The sequence below is a fragment of the Terrapene carolina genome, unplaced genomic scaffold, assembly GCF_002925995.2.
Source record: "Terrapene carolina triunguis isolate 2854851 unplaced genomic scaffold, T_m_triunguis-2.0 Scaffold33891, whole genome shotgun sequence".
NCBI lineage: Eukaryota > Metazoa > Chordata > Testudines > Emydidae > Terrapene > Terrapene triunguis.
In genome coordinates, this window is record NW_020698242.1 from 11,535,887 (window position 1) to 11,554,019 (window position 18,133).

Consider the following 18,133-nt stretch of genomic DNA (forward strand, 5'->3'; position numbering starts at 1 on the left):
AAGTCAGCAGCCTTTATGCCTTTTACCCCACAAAGCTGTGCGACCATTGAAATTAAATCCAAACAGTCTGTGTCAGTCATTATTGAAATGTTAGGCTTGACCACTGGGTTATTCCCAATATATTGTCAAGATTGTTATAGGAAATTTCATTTTAACTGGAACGAGCAAACTCAGCCTGGCTTAGCATCTCACCCAAAGGGACTGTACATTTCCTTGCAGCTGTATCCCATACTCCAGGTGTGACTCTGGTGTCCACACTGAACTTTAGTCCAATTTCTGATTAGTGGCTTGAATCCACAGACTTCTGGCACTGCCAACAAAATTTAATTTCTATTAAGAATTCAGTGCTTCCCTTAGCTTAAAATGAGTATTTATTTCCCCAAACCATCAGAGGCCAGAGCAAGAGCAAAATCCACGGTCTTCTGGATACAATATAAGCCAGGTATAGCGCTGGCAGCCAGTATAATGAATACCTATTCTTCTGCTAATGACCTCACCCTTGACCAGGAGGAAAGAGACACTAGAGAGATGAATGGTGATTCATTCTCAGTGCTGGGGCTGGTCCTTTGGTAAATGACGTGTTTAGGAAATAATGCAGACTACCGTTCAGTAAGTCTGAAACAAAAAACAAAACAAAAAGTTTCATTTGGGATCTTCAGCTACAGTTGAGTAATTGTCCTTGGTAAACCCCTTAAGTAATTAATCAAGGAAATTACCCCTCATCACTAATTATTTATTTTCTCAAGCTGTCAGCCTTGATTAAGCTCATCTTGTTGCATTGCTTAAGGGGAAAATTGTGATTCAAATTTATGAGGTTGGAGGGACAAGCCTTACCAGAAAAGTGGCTCACTTTAAGATCTCAGCTTCTTTACCCCACAAACATGCCCTGATCCTTATCTTGAGGGGGCTGAATGAGCACGACTGAGGGTGAGAAGATTTTCTGTGTTCTTTTGCTCATTGGCCTCTTCAGAGACTGTTTAATTTCATTTGTGAGTTGGACATCTGGACCAAGATCAATTGCTCATTTTTTGCAGGCCACAGAACAGCTGTTAATGGTAACCACTTTTGGTCACTGCTGATGTGGGTTGGATAAACACTCTTTATCCATTACAAATCTTGTGAGCCAGCCAGTCACTATGAGCTTTGAAACAAGTTAATGGAGAACATAAAAAAAAATGGGAAGAGCTGATGATATTTATACATTTTAAATATAACTCTTGCAGCCTGTGCAATCACTTAGAATTTCCTCGTTCTCTGTTTTTAGAGGATTACCCCAATGGGACATGGCTTGGAGATGAAAACAATCCTGAGATGCGAGTCCGTTGCCCCATAACCCCAGCTGACATGCTGCATATCAGCACCAACTGCCGCACAGCTGAGAAGATGGCACTGACGTTGCTAGATTATCTCTTCCACCGGGAAATTCAGGCCATCTCCAACCTTTCAGGGCAAGGGAAGCATGGGAAGAAGCAGCTTGATCCTCTCATGATTTATGGGATTCGCTGTGAGTATAACACTGAAGTTTCTGATCTTGTGCTATATAGAGAGATTTCCATCTGCTTTGTCTGACAATTGAGAGCAAAAGAGACAAACAGCTAAATCTTTAGAACCAAGTGTTCTAAAATGTTCATGCACATTCCTTTTTTGGTTTATTTGTCTCAATATTTTTGGGTAGGCCTTCTTCTCAGTAATGGCAAATGTTATTACCTGCTCAGGTATTTGTATAAACAACAAGGAGTATGCATCTCTTGACTCCAATTCTGCCTCTCCTTCTCCCCCTCTCTGGTCTTCTTTCCCCCCCGAAAAAACCAACAACCCATAGTAATTACATTGTCCTCTGGACATCACACATTAGATACAATGTTGATTGCCCTTTACTGAAATAAGAGTGGAGCCCATCTTATTTATTCTGGTGCCATCTATGCCTCTAATTTATTTAGTCTAATTTCTGTATGAATAAAGCTTCCATTGCTGTGGCACCTATGTGCAGTCATTAATGCAGCTAATCACCTCCACCTGCTTGTTGCTCAGATATTGCATTATCTGCTCCATGCTCTGTATTTTTTGTGGCTCCATTTTGAATCTCACTATAGGAAGTACAATCCCTGAAAGATGATTGGCTGACCTGGTAACATTATTCTAGGCAGCAGCCCAAGCCTACAAATACAGTCAGGCAGGTCATGCATCAATCTGACCAACTCCTCCTTTACTCTACAGTTATTTTGGTCTGCACATTTGTTTTTAAATAATATATTTTTATGTGGGAGGGGAGGGGGTAGCTCTAAAGAACTACAGCACTTTATAACAAGTCATGGTCCAACTTCATTTTTCTAATATCTATGTTTTGTGAAGTGTGGTTCTGCTCTAAAAAGTAACTTCATTATGTTACTTCTTGAGTTATTTTTGTAACAGACATTTATGCTCATCCCCCATGTAACACTGAGCATACTTTGCAAGGTTTTGATTTAACAGCAGACATTATCTTCCAAATAACATGCTCTGCTCCCCTCCCCTCTATGGTATCAAACTAGCTAATCCTAGGGAAACCTCGCTAGCAGGCTAAGTGACAGTAGATTCCAGAACTTGCAGTCAGTGGAAAACCTGGACAAAAAGTGCATCAAATTCAAAATGTGTTCAGGCGTCAGCTCAGATGTATTTACCTTCGGGTGAGTTGTAGACAATGCTCTGCCTCCCTGCTTCTGCCAGTCTCACTCTTTGGACAGACAGCTGAATGTAGGTGGCATGATGGAATATAGAGGATGTTTGAAATTGCTCCTACAGTGGTGCTGAAGCACAATAGTCTTCCAAAGAGCTGGGCTGAGACTGTCCATTTATGTTGGGCCCAATCCTTTTCTCACTGAAATAATTGAAAACACTTATCTTGACTTCATTGATAGCAGGATTAGGCCAATTATCTTATTTAGAAACATGTTGTGGGTATAGATCTTATGCTGCTGTAGTGTAGGAGGCAGGTGGGTCAGTCCTTAGAAACACCACATACAAACTAAAATGCTTCTTTCCATTTACTGTGGTCAGCAGCGTAATGATAGGATCTGGAAACATAGAGAATTGCAGGTTTTAAAGATTCTTGTTATATCATGACAGTTTTCACTGAGTTTCTCATAGCCCATGGTAGGCTGAGTAGAAAGACATTTATGGGGAATAGTCTTGGTGAATATTCAAACTCTGGATTTGTTTTTTAAGTTATGAAAACATTAGAAGTAACATTAGAATTGTACTCAGCTATCCCAAATGATCAAATTAAATTACATTCTGTAAGAGTTGGGTGTGTTTTTTGTTGCTGTTGCCACCAGACAGATGTTTTCTTAGCTTCTATTTATGGGAGGATCCTAAAGGACCAATTTAAATTAGTCTGCAGTGGGTGTTTCCTAGAAATCTCTTGAGCTCTCTTTTTGGTTTAGGAAGCCACTCTGAGTTCATACAGTTCACAGGTACAGAGCATACCAAATGTAGCACATTTCTAGTTGAGAAATACCAATCATGGTGATAACTGAAATAATGAAAAAAAAATCAACTTGTTTTTGTTGGAAATATAGATACAGTTCACGTAATCAAAATAATATGAGCTTGGATCTCAGTTTTGACCAGCTGGAAACAAATGGGGAGTGTGGATTGTCTGGATGGTTTGGCTATAAATTCCAAATGGAACAAACACATTTTATTTTTTATCAGTATGTATCGTTTCAAAGGGTGGACCTCACTCAAATTGAGACGAAGGAAATTGTAGCAGGCTCACTGCAGTTCACACAAATGTTTCCCTACTTTAGGGAAAAGTTAAATATCATAAAGTGTGTGGTTTCAAGATAGGAACTCTTTGGATGATATGGTTCATGGTTGAACTATGGTTCATATTGTCTCTCCTTGTCAGGATTAGTGTTAGGAGGCTATCACAGGCCTACAAACAGTTTTGCAATGTATGTTAGGGATATAGACAGTTTTTTTCTGTAGCTTTATAGGTAACTAAGATGCTGTGGGAGGTAGATTATGGTACATAAAGTGTCTGAAATGTTCTTAGACATGGGTGATGGACAACCTGATTATTTGAGTAAGCAGTAGGCACCATGCTGATATGACACTATGGTTACTAGCAGGGGATTACTCAACCAATTGTTTGATGACAGCAGCCAAGTTGACTTTATAAGTATAGTTTACAGTTTACATTTCAGGCAAGGTAAACCTGCAAATGCCTTCTGAATAGTTGAAATCCTGACACAAGCTATAGCACATATTGGGTACCTCTGCTATCCATACTGTCTAAAGCAGTGGTTTTCAAACTGGGGTACATGTACCCCTAGGAGTGTGTGAGCTCTTGTCAGGGAGTAAGTGAGAAAAATCCTGTAATGGTAGACAATGCATTTAATTTAGTAAGACTTGGCAATCTAATCATAGATATATTATGACTCTATCTCAGATGGGGGTACATGGTAGACTACATTATTTGGAAAGAAGTATGCAGCCTAAAAAAACGTTGAAAGCCACTGGTCTTAAGTATACAGAAATACTAATGATAACGTGGAATTATATGGGGAACCATTGAAAAAAATGAGCAACATTCCTGATTGAAACAAGCTTTATAGGCTACAAACTTTGGAGCAGAAGACTGAATTATGCATTCCTGAAATTATTTTATGTAGTTCACCTACAGAGCAGTACAATGGGAATAAATTAACGTACTGGGATATTTTTGTGTGCAGTTATTATTTGGAATGCCAGCTAACTTTAATCTTAAAAAAAAAAAAAAAAAAGCACCAATTAGAGCCTGTTTGAATTTTTCGGAGGAATTCAATACTGCATCATTATATTTCTGCTAGCACAATGCAGAGTTACCTGGAGAAAGTCTGTGGAAAGTGATTGCTAATGAGCCTGATAGCACTGTTCCTTCTTCAGGCTGGACTGAGTTTGGGAAGTACGCTCCTAATGGCCTCATTTTGTTGGTGGTGATGTCACCTGACTACTGTGGTGGGGACCAGTGGGCTAAACTAGAAATATCCTGTTGGACTTGCTGCATTGTGGCCTATCATTGGTTCACTCTGTAAGGGAAACAGAAGCCTTCAAAGGCTTTCACAGTGTTGTTTGATCATGTATAAAATGTGTTGGTGGCTCTGTAAGGGGTAATAAGACCTACAGATAATTTTGTTCTTGCAAATTTTGGAGACCTCTTCAGATACTTATGCAATGTAAATGGTACTTTTCTAGGTTACTGCATGTAACACTATTATTTTCACAAGTTTTTATAAGCCTAAATAGGTTTTGTTTGAAAATTTGTTCATAAAATGAAGGGGGGGAGGAAGCAGTGTGCTTGCAAAAAGTGCACATGCAACCCCCTAAATTGAGGTGTGCAAATCGGACTATTGTAGCCGTAAGTGCTCTTTGTATGTGCAATTACCAGATTTGTATCTGCAAAGCAGGCTTTTGAAAATGAGGCTCCTTAAGTGAAAGTGTGTGATCATATTGGCAATATACGACTAAGCTGATATAATTTAAAAGGGAGATTCTTTGTAAAAGTAGCATTGACTGAAGTTAGGGGTACTTACAGCATCTAAAACAGAGGTCTATTGGCTCCACTCAGTGTCTAGACTAACGTGTTGCCTTTGTTCTGGAACAAATCCCCATGCATCAAAAGAAAAATACACTCCCTAAATATAGACTGTTGCAAGAATACCCACATAGAGTTTGTTTAGGGAATCTGAAAGTGATTGTGTGGTTTGTGAGGCTTAAAATAACATAGCCAAGGCATCATAAAATTACTACAGCCCTGAATAGGGGCGAGGGGACCAAGTAACCTATCCAAAAAGGGGTCCAATACTAATGTGACTGGCTCAGCTGTAATGATTTCATGCTGTAAACTTGCATATCATCACTGGTAATAAGTGAGTGAAAATGAAATTCCCTTTTGGTAGCTTGTTTATTAATTGTCTATAACGTAAGTGAGCGTGTGGGTGACTGCATATCTGTAATGACTAGGGTTGCCAACTTTCTAATCGCACAAAACCAAACATCCTTGCCCCGCCCCTTCCCCTAGGCCCTGACCCCACACTGCCCCTTCTCCAAGGCCTCGCCACTGTACCACCCCTTCTCTGAGGCCCCGCCCCCACTCCATCCTCCCTCTGTCGCTCACTCTCACTCATTTTCACTGGGCTGGGTCAAGGGTTGGGGTGCAGAAGGGGGTGCGGGCTCCAGCTGGGGGTGCAGGCTCTGGGGTGGGGCCAGAAATGAGGGGTTCAGAGTGCAGGAGGGGGCTGGGGCAGGGGGTTGAGGTGTGGGAGGGGGTGAGGGCTCCGGCTGAGGGTGTGGGCTCTGGGGTGGGGCCGGGGATGAGGGGTTTTGGGTGCAGGAGGGGTCTCTGCACTGGAGCCGAGGGGTTTGGAGTGTGGGAGTGGGCTGAGGGCTGGAGAAAGGGGTTTGAGTGCGGGAGGGAGTGCGGGGTGCAGGCTCCGGGAGGGAGTTTGGGTGCAGGAGGGGGCTCAGGGTTGGGGTTGGGGTGTGGGCTCCAGGAGGGAGTTTGGGTGCAGGAGGGGGCTCAGGCTGGGGCAGGAGATTGGGGTGTGATGGGAGTGTGGGGTGTGGGCTCTGGGAGGGAGTTTGAGTGTGGGAGGGGGCTCAGGGCTGGGGTTGGGGTACAGGAGGGGGTGCGGGCTCCAGGAGGGAGTTTGGGTGCGGGAGGGGGCTCAGGCTGGGGTCAGGGGTTTGGAGTGCGTGAGGGTTTGCGGGCTCCAGCAGGGGGCTCAGGGCTGGAGAAGGGTGTTGGGGTGCGGGCTTTGGGAGGGAGTTAGGGTGCGGGAGAGGGTTCCGACCTCGGGCAGGAGGGTGGGGTGCAGGAGGGGGTTCAGGGTGCGAGCTCCAGCTGAGCGGCACTTACCTCAGGTGGCTCCCAGTCGGCAGCGCAGCGGGGCTAAGGCAGGCTCCCTGCCTGCCCTGGCTCCCCATGGATCCCGGAAGTGGCTGGCATATCCAGTTCCTAGGCGCAGGGGGGGCCAGGCGGCTCTGTACGGTGCCCACTGCCCACACCTGCAGGCATTGTCCCTGCAGTTCCCACTGGCCTCGGTTCCTGGACATGCCGGCTGTTTCCAGGAGCCGCGGGGAGCCAGGGCAGGCAGGGAGCCTACCTAAGGCCTGCTGCACCGCCGACCGGACTTTTAACGGCGCAGTCAGCAATGCTGACCAGTGCCGCCAGGGTCCCTTTTCGACCGGGCATTCTGGTCGAAAATGGGATGCCTGGCAGTCCTAGTAATGGTTCATAAACACCCAGGGTGAAACCCTGTCCCCATTGAAGTCAGGGATAAAACTCCCATTGACTTCAGCGTGGCCAGGATTTCATCCCTACAGTTTATCAATGATGCACTGAAAGAAATGCAAAGCCCTGCAGTGTCATATTCTCTTGGCCTCACCAGTCTGTAGACCAGCTGTCTTTTATTGCTGATGTGTTGTTCCATAAACTCCAACAAAAACGAAGTACAGCAGTAGAGTGGGAACTGAATCATATCATTGTCCTCAATACGCAGTTTGCTGCTGCTCTGTGCAGTAATACTGTGCTGCGTTTATTTTAAACTTACATGAAGATCTAATGTCATCAGTCAAGCATATGCCAATCATAGCTAGCAAGTTCAGGTCATCATGGAGATCTTTTTGGTTCAAGTTTCGTCTTCCAGTTTATCAGTGGAAAGATCTTCCTCCCTTTCTTTTTCTGGGGAAAAAAATAGCCAACCAAATCTGTATTTAATAGAAAATATTTTGAAAAGTATAGTATGCAGAAGCCACTTTTTCCAAATGAAGGGATGAATGTTTATTAAAAATTCTTGATATATTGCATAAATTCTGCCACAACAGAAAGGCAGAGTTTATCTTTGGAGGTATATATTTTCATTTAGTTGCTTGTGGGGTGGCAGTGGTAGTGGAGAAAGAGTTTTGGGCAAGTAACCAGAGCAGTTTAAATATACTATGGCTTTAAGTAGCTCATTACTTCAGCCCTACCAAAAATGTAGGGATTTTCTGGTGAAATATGATCGAAGAATGCCAGCAGTTCGGACTTTCTTTATTGTAACTGAAAATGTAGGCTTAGCTCTTGTGAGATTTTACAATGGCATCTGTAAACATGCTTTTTTAAAAAAATCCCAAACTCAAAATTTGTACTGTCGAAAGCAAGAAATGCAATAAAATGATGGATTGCTAAATGGCTTTACTTGTGATCTTAGAAAATACTATAAAAGAGGGAATTTGTTGTTGGTGATGAGCACTAGTGGAATAGCAGTAGTGCCTTTATAAGTCACTTTCAATATTTCACAGTTCTTTTAAATTATCTAACAATATAGATAAGCTGTAAAATGTTAGTTACTGCCTGAATGTGAAAAAGACTTGAGGTTTTGCAATTTTGTAATCATTTTCACATTAGCAAACATGATAGCTATGAAAACAATTCCATTATAAAATCCTCTCTCTCCTAGCTTGAAACTTTCTGGAAAATTTCTCAGTGTAGAAAGTTTAGGCAAAATCTACACAGCCTTTTTCTGAAAGGAAGTAGAAACTAAATCTGAAAAATGATGAGCAATACCAATGTCGGAAGTAAGGGCATTAGATTAAAAATGTCTGTGTAATGCTGCAGAGAACTTAGTCCTGTTCTGCTGAATCTTGCCCCCAGCCTGCTACAGCACAAACGGTTGCTGACTTCAGTTCATGGGTTAACATTATTTCATCTTGAATACATCTGTGTGGAGATGTTTAAAATAGCACAGATCTACTGCTAAAATTGAAAACACAGATTATATGGCACTATCAAAATATATGTAGGAAAACAAGCTTCCACATTTTTCATATTATGTTAAAGTCCATCTGCGAATCTGTCTGATTCAGAGCTATGCTATAAAATGTGTCTTTTCTTTTTCACTTGGCATGTGGCTGTTACATTTTTTTTTTTAGGAAAATCAAAATCATACGATAGGAAGAGACTTGGTTACCAAAGTTTAATACTCTTGTTAGGTCATACTCCTAATACCGGTAAAAGTAAATCCGTCTTTCTAAGTGACCAGATTAGCTCAAAGAGTGTAAACATAGTGCCTGATAGAAAAATGAACTATAGGTTTGCCTGGTCCAGGAGAAGTAGTGTGAACAGCTTAATTAGAATTAAGCACCCTACTCCTTTACAAAATTCATTAACATGACCTTTCTTCTCACGATGAAGAGGCAGCTCACCCAAATCTGTGTATTAGGAAATGCATTTGATTTGTGCCTGATTGTGTAATTTGTGCCAGTCTGACCGGTGTATGTATATAGACATTCATTCACATAACCCAAATATATGTTACAAGTTGTGCTGGTCTGAACAGCTCATAAATTAAAAACGTATCCTGCCCCAGCTTGCATAGCCATGCAGTGTGTGGAGAGGCCCTGCAGGTGAATTGTGTGCCAACTGCATTTGGGAAAAACTGAGCTGTAGCCAATGAACTACACAGATCACTGGACAAAAACTCTGCAGAGGAGAGCACAATGGGCTCAAGCAACTACTAAAACACTAGATGGCTATGTATAATTGTTCTGCTGCATGAAATGTGGACTTCTTCGCTTCTAGCCGCCTACATAATTACCCCCACCAAACCTCTTTACTTGGGCATTGCACAGTTTACAATGACCTCAAGATGGGAATCTTATAAAAGTGAAGGAAGTGATCAAAGTGATTCCATGTACTGGGATTTCTTTTATTATTTTTTGGCCTTCTCAGGAAATATATTTGAGTATTATAAGCTGTGCATGTGATCTTGAATATCCAGATCTATGACTGAGGAGGCTACCCTTTAAATATTAGCATCTTGAGCGGTCAACAAGTTGTCATTTAAAATACACAGATCACTATTAATTTATTGTGTCAGCTTCAGCCTCTCTTTTTCTGAGGATTTTGGTCTTAACAATAACATAAGTTAAATCACAAATGTTTCATGGGTCAATTTCATCTTCAGTAGACACTGAACATTTAATACCAGAGGAGGAGCAGTAGAAAGTCCTGCATTCACAGACCATAAGCCCTAGTACCACTACGCCAAAGTGACTGCTTTATAGGTTACTGCTAGTAGTTGCCATTATTATAACGATTTAATAAAGGGCTATCAAACTTAATTTATAAAATAACAGAAATAGAAAAGATCCCTAACCATTCTCCCTTTCTCCTTCTCTTTGCTCTCTCATCTTTTTATGTTTTTTTTGGCACCCTTTAATTTTTTCCCCTCACCTCTATTTTTATGTTGTCCTTTCCTTTCCATGACTCTGCACTGCACCACGTGTGATGTATGGACACTGATTCTATGCCTTGTATCAGTCTCTGCATGATGGAATATAACCAGAAATACAGTTTAAAAACACCTGGACCAGATAAAACAAATGTAGCCACAAGCCTTTCTTGGGCCCAACACTTGGAGCCATGCATGCGGCACTTGGATTCCATCAGGAGAGCTAGAAACTCAAGCTGGTCTCATTTTGTTTAATGTCTTGTTCTAATAAAATCCTCATTAGAGAGCTTAAATGACTCGTAGAGCAATCTGTATTTTATACACCAGATGAACTGTGTAGGAGTATGTAGATTTGAGATAAACTAAAAATCTTGCTCTTTAAAGAGGGTGTATATTTTAACTGGGGTGAGTTAATACTCTAGGGAGCCCACTGTAGAAGGCCATGTCAATCATGTTTTAAAAAACACCCATCACATTGATTTCATCTGATCCTTAATTCCAAGATCACTGGCAAACAAAAGAGAGTGGGTCCATATTTCATACTTAAGTCCATAGCTGGGGTATTAGGGAGAATAATGAAGGAGTGTTGGGAAAACAACAGTCCAGTGGAAAGATTGGGTACAATTCAAATTCACAGTGTTTATATCTAGGCTCCATTCATTAGGATAAATTTTGGTGTGATTTTTCCTTTCTTCAACCTGTGGCAATGACTGGTCATTCCTTGTCAGCCTCCTGCCTTATAATAGCCCTCCAATGGCTGGCACTCTAATAGAACCTTAGAGTTATGAACTCCAGAGTTACGAACTGGCTAGTCAACCACACACCTCATTTGGAATTGGAAGTATGTAATCAGTCAGCAGCAGAGCCGGAAAGAAAAAAAAAGAAATACAGTACTGTGTTAAATGTATACTACTAAAAAAAGTAAAGGAAAAGTTAAAAAAAGATTTGACAAGTTAAGGGAACTGTTTCTGTGCTTGTTTCATTTAAATTAAGGTAGTTAAAAGCAGCATTTTTCTTCTGGATAGTAAAATTTCAAAGCTGTATTAAGTCAAAGTTCAGTTGTAAACTTTTGAAAGAACAACCATAACGTTTCGTTCAGCGCTATGAATATTTCAGAGAAATGAACAACCTCCATTCCCGAGGTGTTTGTAACTCTGAGGTTCTACTTCATATAGTATCCGGACATACATAAGGGGCAAAAGCAGGTTTGGACATGGTGCTTTAACTACAGTCAGTTTACTGAACAGAAATAAGCCGGGCAAAAAGAAGCAAAGATATAAAAGATGCACACTTTCTTTTACCAATAACCTTTCCTGTATTCTAGAGTAGCCCTTTGAATCCAGTGTCTTAAGACTGTGTAATGCAACAAGTGCAGGCAGGAACTGATGTTGATCCAGATGTGGTGCCTCAGGATGGCCTTTAAGTCTCCCACTGATGTGAGTTGCCTTCAAATATTGTAATCTCATATTACAGCTACTAGTTTCCCAGTATGCCTTGCTCTTAAAGGTGCCACACACAGAGTAATAATAATAGTGTGTTTTGTGAGTCTCCGTCTATGCCGGATTCACAGAGGATCTGAGTCTGTTACAGCCCCAGCTATAGGACATGTGTGCCTACACTGGTGAGCTGTTTTTAAGGCAGTGGGAAGTGCTTTTAGTGAGAGATTTCTTCTACCAGTAATGCTTTGAGCTATGGCTGTTGGAAGACACACCATTACTTCTGCTTGCCCCCTTCAGAGCTTTTGCTGTTGTCAGATCCCATAGTCTATCTCTACGGCTGTCAGTGTGTTATGTCATGGCTTTGAGGTAGGGGAGTGCTATCATCTTCATTTTACAGACAGGGAACTGAGGCACAGAGAGATTAAGTGCCTTCCCAAGGTTATACAACAAATCTATGGCAGAGCGGGGAATTGAACCAGGTCTCCTGAGTCCCAGGCGAGTGCCCTAATAACCACTGCTATGGTCTCCCTGTCTAATGAACCAGCCCCTTTTGATAGCCTCACAGCACCTGAATCATGGTTCACTCTTGGGTCATGCTCTATGGATTCCCAGTTAGCAGTGGTATTTACTACAAAGGGACTTGAAAACAAAGGAAAAAGGAGGTGGAGGCAATGCTGGCCTCCTCAAATGGAGGAGAGTGCTGGTTAGCATTGAGCCATTCAACAGATCTGTAAAGAGAAAGAGAAGAGGTAAAACTTTTTGTTGCCCTCTACCCCCAAACAAGCCCCATTATTTTTTGTAGAGTGTCTTAGGGGCGGGAGCTGATGCCACAATGCTGCTTTTTACAAACACTTCCCATTCCTTACAAGGAGCTGCAGAATTTTTCTGGCTTCAGTTGTGGCTTCAGTTCCAAATGGCTCCTCCTTTGTAAATCAGTTAAATGTTGCCACAGGGAGGGACATGATAACCCTTTTTTGGGGTAGGCAAGAAGATGATAGGCGAGCCTATCAAGTTTATCTCAGCACCACAGTTCTAATAAATGGCACCAGTGCTGGCATCTGCTTATAGATTTGATCTAAAATACTATAATTTTATACTGGCTGGTGTTCCCCTCTTTTCTGGGTACTTGTATGGATTACATTTACTTTTCCTGGCCAGTTACTGTTTAATAAACTGAAATTAAGGCAGCAATTTCAAGAAATAAATTATTGGCAATGTTTTTTTCTCTCCTTTCCACCCTCCCTTTCCCTGTTATTTTGCATTACACTAATGGAGAATTTATTTTCCGCATCTGAGCACAACTGTTTAGCCAGTCAATCATGAACATAATCTCTTTGAGCTTGATTGCGTATCATATGCTATCAAGAAGCCATCCGTTCATAGACTTGTAGAAGCTAGAGACGGAAAAGACCTCTATTGTATTAGGTCATCTACACCCTCCATTTCCAGCCAATACAGGATTGTTCCATACCGTCTGTTCCGACTCCAGTACTTTGGTCAGACTAGTTTTAAATATCTCAAGTGCAGGAGGTTCCCCCCCCACTGCTCCTGGGAGGCTGCTTGTGTTGTAAAAGGCTTCAAACTAGGTTACAAAGATAATTCAGGTTTAATCCCCCATCCCCCCTCAGATTTTGCATGTCACTCAGGCATATACAAGATCAGTTTACAGCAGGGAGAACAAAGATTGTTTGGGAAATGCTGATGCCTTTAAACATGAGAATTGTTGCTGCACCTGGATGGCTGAGAGGAAGAGGAAGAGAGTGCTCATTTTTTAAAAATGAAATCCAGTCAGCTCTTGCATTTTTTTAAGCGCTTGTGTGCAACACTCTCCTTCACTGCTCTTTGCCCGCTGCAAACTTGCCACCTCTAATTAATAATATGTAATGTGTTGCATCCTAAGAGCTTCTTTACTGTACATGAATCTATCCAAAGCCATGAAATTACAGATCGAATGGAACTGTGTTTGTATCACAGTTGTTCTAATCACTACTTGCTTTGGGTTAATTCTTCCATATGTGGAACTTTTCTAGAGTAATGACTATTTATTTAGATTGCAGAACAGTTACCAGAGTAATGGAGTGGCAGTGTTGCTTTAGGGCAGTGGTCTCCAACCTTTTTTATGCCCAAGATCACTTTTTGAATTTAAGTGCAACCCAGGATCTACCCCACCCCTTCCTTGAGGCCACACCCCTTCCCCAAAGCCCCACCCCACTCACTCCATACCGCCCTCTCTCCCTTGCTTGCTCTCCCTCACCCTCACTAACTTTCACCGGGCTGGGGCAGTGGGGTTGGGGTTCGGGACGGGGTGCGGGTTCTGGGCTGGGGCCGAGGGGTTCGGAGTGTGGGAGGTGGCTCCAGGCTGAGCCTGGGGCAGAGTGTTGGGGTGCAGGAGGGGGTGCAGGGTGCAAGCTCTGGGAGGGGGTCCGGGCTGGGGCAGGGGGTTGGGGTACAGGAGGGGGTACTGGGTGCAGGAGGGGGTATAGGGAGCTGGCTCTGGGAGGGGCTCAGGGCTGGGGGTTGGGGTGCGGACTCCCGCCAGGCAGCACTTACCTCAGGCGGCTCCCAGTCGGCGGCTCAGCGGGGTTAAGGCAGGCTCCCTGCCTGCCTGCCCCAGCTACACGCTGTACACGCTGCTCCCAGAAGGGCCCAATGTACCCCTGTGGCTCCTGGGGGAGGCATTTAGCTCTGCACACTGCCCATCTCTGCAGGCACTGCCCCCGCAGCTCCCATTGGCCACAGTTCCTTGTTCCCGGTCAATGGGAGCTGCGGGGGCGGTGCTTGCAAGCAGGAGCAGCGCACGGAGACCCCTGCCCTCCCTCCTCCCACCCAGGGCTGCGGGGGCATGCTGGCCCCTTCCAGGAGCGGCGTGGGGCCGGGGCAGGCAGGGAGCCTGCCTTAGTGGCAACCCTGCTGCACCACCGGCTATTAGCGGCTGGAGATCGCAATCGACTGGGATAGTCTCCAGGATCGACCAGTTGATCGCAATCGACCGGTTGGTGACCACTGCATGATTCTGAGATGTGCTTAGCACTCTGAATCCTCATTGACTTCAGTGGGAGCTGGTGTTTACTCACTATTTCTCTGGCTCAGGCCCTGACTAAGCAAAGTATCCTAACAGTGCTTGAATGGATTCTGGAAAAGAAACCTTTACTTAACTATCAAAGGCCTTGTAAATGACGGAGCAATATTTTTATCACAGGGTTTAGAAGACAGAAAGCATCTATGAAAACATTTAATCCCTATTGTCACGGTGAGAGGAAAAGCAGTCCAGCCACTGAATACAGATTGTTCGGTTGTGCAAGAATTAATGTACATCTCATCTGGAAAATGCATTGCTTCATGCAAAAAAAGTTATGATTTCATGAAACTCATAAATTGAATTCCAGAAAGTTGCATAGCCGTTTCTCTCAGGCTTGGAAACCTACACTTTTCCTTTTTGTTTGTTTTTTGTTTTGTTTTGAAAGGGTTAAACAATGAACTCTGAGATGCCTAAGGCTGATAGTTCCACTGGTGGTAAAATGTATATAAATTTATACAGTGTTCAGATTTCTGTCATGCCAGTCCTTTCCAAACCCACAAGCTCCTTCGGAAGGGGAGAAATTTTCATTGTTGATTCATAAGTTAGTTTTTCTTGGCGGCACATATGGTGGCTTTTGCCATCCAGATGGAATTCTGAGACACTGTGGAAAGGGCTTATGTAACAGGATGTCTCAGAAAGGATTTTAAATTATATATATTTTAAAGTGACAGACCTACATTTTTCCATCAGCTTTGCTGCACATTGTGATGTCAGACTAAATTGTGCTACTTTTTCCAGCATAAACATAACTGTTTTTTGTTAATTTATCTTTCAATATGTGGATATCAGAAACTGTATGCAGCATGGCTGTTGGCAACAGCTCCTTAGAATCAGAAATATTTATTTTCACAAAGAAAGCACTGTCATTTCTGTTATAGGTGATTCCTCCTACTTAAACATCAGGCTTTAATTTCAAACTGTGGATTGCCCCACACAGCTGTAAATTCATCAATTATTTAGTTTTGTTCCAAGGCAAAACAGAATTACATTTGAGGAACACTGGGGATCTGTTTCTGTATAAAGATCAAATGCAGAAAATTACCACTTATTCACCCAGGTCATAAATAGATGCTGTAATATTAGTACCTGCAGTTCAGTAAGGTAAATGTAATTACAGCACTTTGGAGGATGGCCTCCTTGAAGAATGTAAGTTCTAGTAGAGAGATTTATGATTACTCAATAAGGTGACAATATATCTTTTTTTGCTTGCTTGCTGTTTTAACAGAATATCTGGGGAAGGCTAAGACAAGCAACAGTTGAAGTCCCTTGCAATTCTTAACACTGTTAAAAACCATTTAAGAGCTGAAGACATTTTGAAGATCATTTTCAATCTATCATGAAAATGTTTGTGTGCTATTCAGTAAAAGTGGCTTTGGTCTAATATTGTAATTACAATTTATAATTGTTTAGATATAGGAATATAAAGTGTAAACTATATTAGTATACTTGGATGCATGTTTCAGGTAAAAATATATATTTGACAAAAGGAAATGAAATGTGAATTGTTTGTCCATTTAGAGACAACTTCCATTGTGTGCCATGGATTCCTGGAGCTGCAAGGCACACATCAGAGCCTGTTTGTGCAGGATGCTGCAAAGGGAAGGGTAGATCTACATGGTGGAAGGGAGGGAATTTTTGTGTTTTGTAGGGGATTGAGCTCTGAGGGCATGTGAATAGTTATTTAATTTTAATTTGGTTCTTGTAACTTTTGTTCAGGGCACCTCAAGCCTTGGATAGATGCTCATTTTAATTGATCTGTAAATCAAAATAAATCAATATATTTAAAAAAATGTAACCTATGTTACTAATGAAACCTGGATTCATTGGAATTTTTTTTAGAAACATTCCAACATATTGGGAGTAGTAGGTAGTTTGCCTTTGTTTTATGTTAGCTTTTTTTTAAAATGCTGATGCTGGCTCTTTTAATGTGTTAATGTGTCTGTGCAAGAGTCCAGTTGGAAATGGGCACCAGCATTTGAGTCCAGTGGCTTTGGTTTGTGGTGTTTTGTAGCCCGATATACCACTGACATTGCATTCTAGTCCAGAACTTAAACTCTGGACTAAGTGCACCTGGCACTTCATCATTTTACAGGGGGCAGGGTGAGGATTCCCTCCTTGGGTTTCATTGCCTCCCCCCAGCCTTCCCACTTTTGCTTGTCTAGCTATGGGCCCACTTTAAGTCAAAATATTATAGTTTTAATTCAAAATACCATAGGCAATTGTCTGGAAGGAGCAAGATTGCTGGCAATTAACTGTAAAGGATGAACAATCTGATGCCCTCATCCTGCAATTTGTTGTGCATGGGCAGCAGTTGCATTCACCCGGAGCCTCATTGACTTGAATGGAGCTCCATGCGGGTGCAGCTCATCTGTCCTCACATAGCAAATTGCAGCCTCCAAGACTTTTAGATGGCAGAAGAATATGTTCTGATTGAAACAGTGAAAAATATATAGGCTCATTTTGTCTAATGGGTGTAGATATTTATTTCCGGAAAAGTTGATTTTTAAAATTCTTTCTTGATTTGATGGAATAGTTTGGCTTTTATTATAGCTTCAGTGCAGCTTCTTGTGTGATCTTCCAAACTGTTAGAGCTCTATTTACATAAAACTTTCATCAGTAAATTGTCTGAACTGTCTAACAATTTTTACAAAGACTTGTTAAAACCTGACAGACTATAGTTTAACATTTCATCTGGTTGTCTTTAATGTTGGCAGATTAAACCGTTCCCTGTTGATCCCCAAGAAGTGTTCTGACCAGACAGACATTTAGTTAGAGCTCTGTTTTGTTTTGGGAGTTGCGGCAAGGGATGATGGTTTCGAGTTGATTATGTTGAAATGGCTACAATATGTTTTATCCATATTTATTAGAAGCTAACATTTTCATTGTAAAGAGATGGCAGTGAAGGATAGGATGCAATGTCAACCCATCACATTGTTGAATTTAGGGACTTCTCACAGAGTAAGAAACAGATGGTATAAGGACAGTTACAGGTACAGCTGCATTATTGGATTTGGGGGAACAATGAAATAGACTAACAGTTGTATGTTCAAAGCTTTATTTGAAATAGACTAATTTTTCTGTCTTTGTAGCTTTAGGGACATAGTTTCATTTCTCATTCCAAACATTTTGTAAAACAAATACAAATATAATGTTTAGGGTTCAAGTCCTTAAAGGCTAACACACAAATCTGTGTAACCTCTGCACATGCAGTAGACCCATTACCATAGTCTCTGGAAGCCAGCAAAATTATGCCAAGCAATATACTCTCAGAAGGACCATAATCTCCACTTTTCCTGCACTTAGTCCCCAATTCAGCAAAGTACTTAATCACGTGCTTCGCTTTAAATCAGTTGACTTCAGTGGGCTTACTCAGGTGCTTA

The 18,133-nt window shown here is 42.0% G+C and overlaps 1 protein-coding gene across 2 annotated transcripts in view; it reads left to right on the plus strand.

Moving 5' to 3' along the window:
• LOC112105766 (protein BANP) overlaps positions 1-18,133 on the plus strand; it is a 251,621-nt gene that overhangs the window by 97,743 nt on the left and 135,745 nt on the right. For both annotated transcript variants that reach the window (XM_024198684.1, XM_024198686.1), the window contains exon 7: positions 1,265-1,504. In XM_024198684.1, the coding sequence (XP_024054452.1) occupies positions 1,265-1,504 (240 nt within the window). The remainder of the gene's footprint in view (positions 1-1,264; positions 1,505-18,133) is intronic.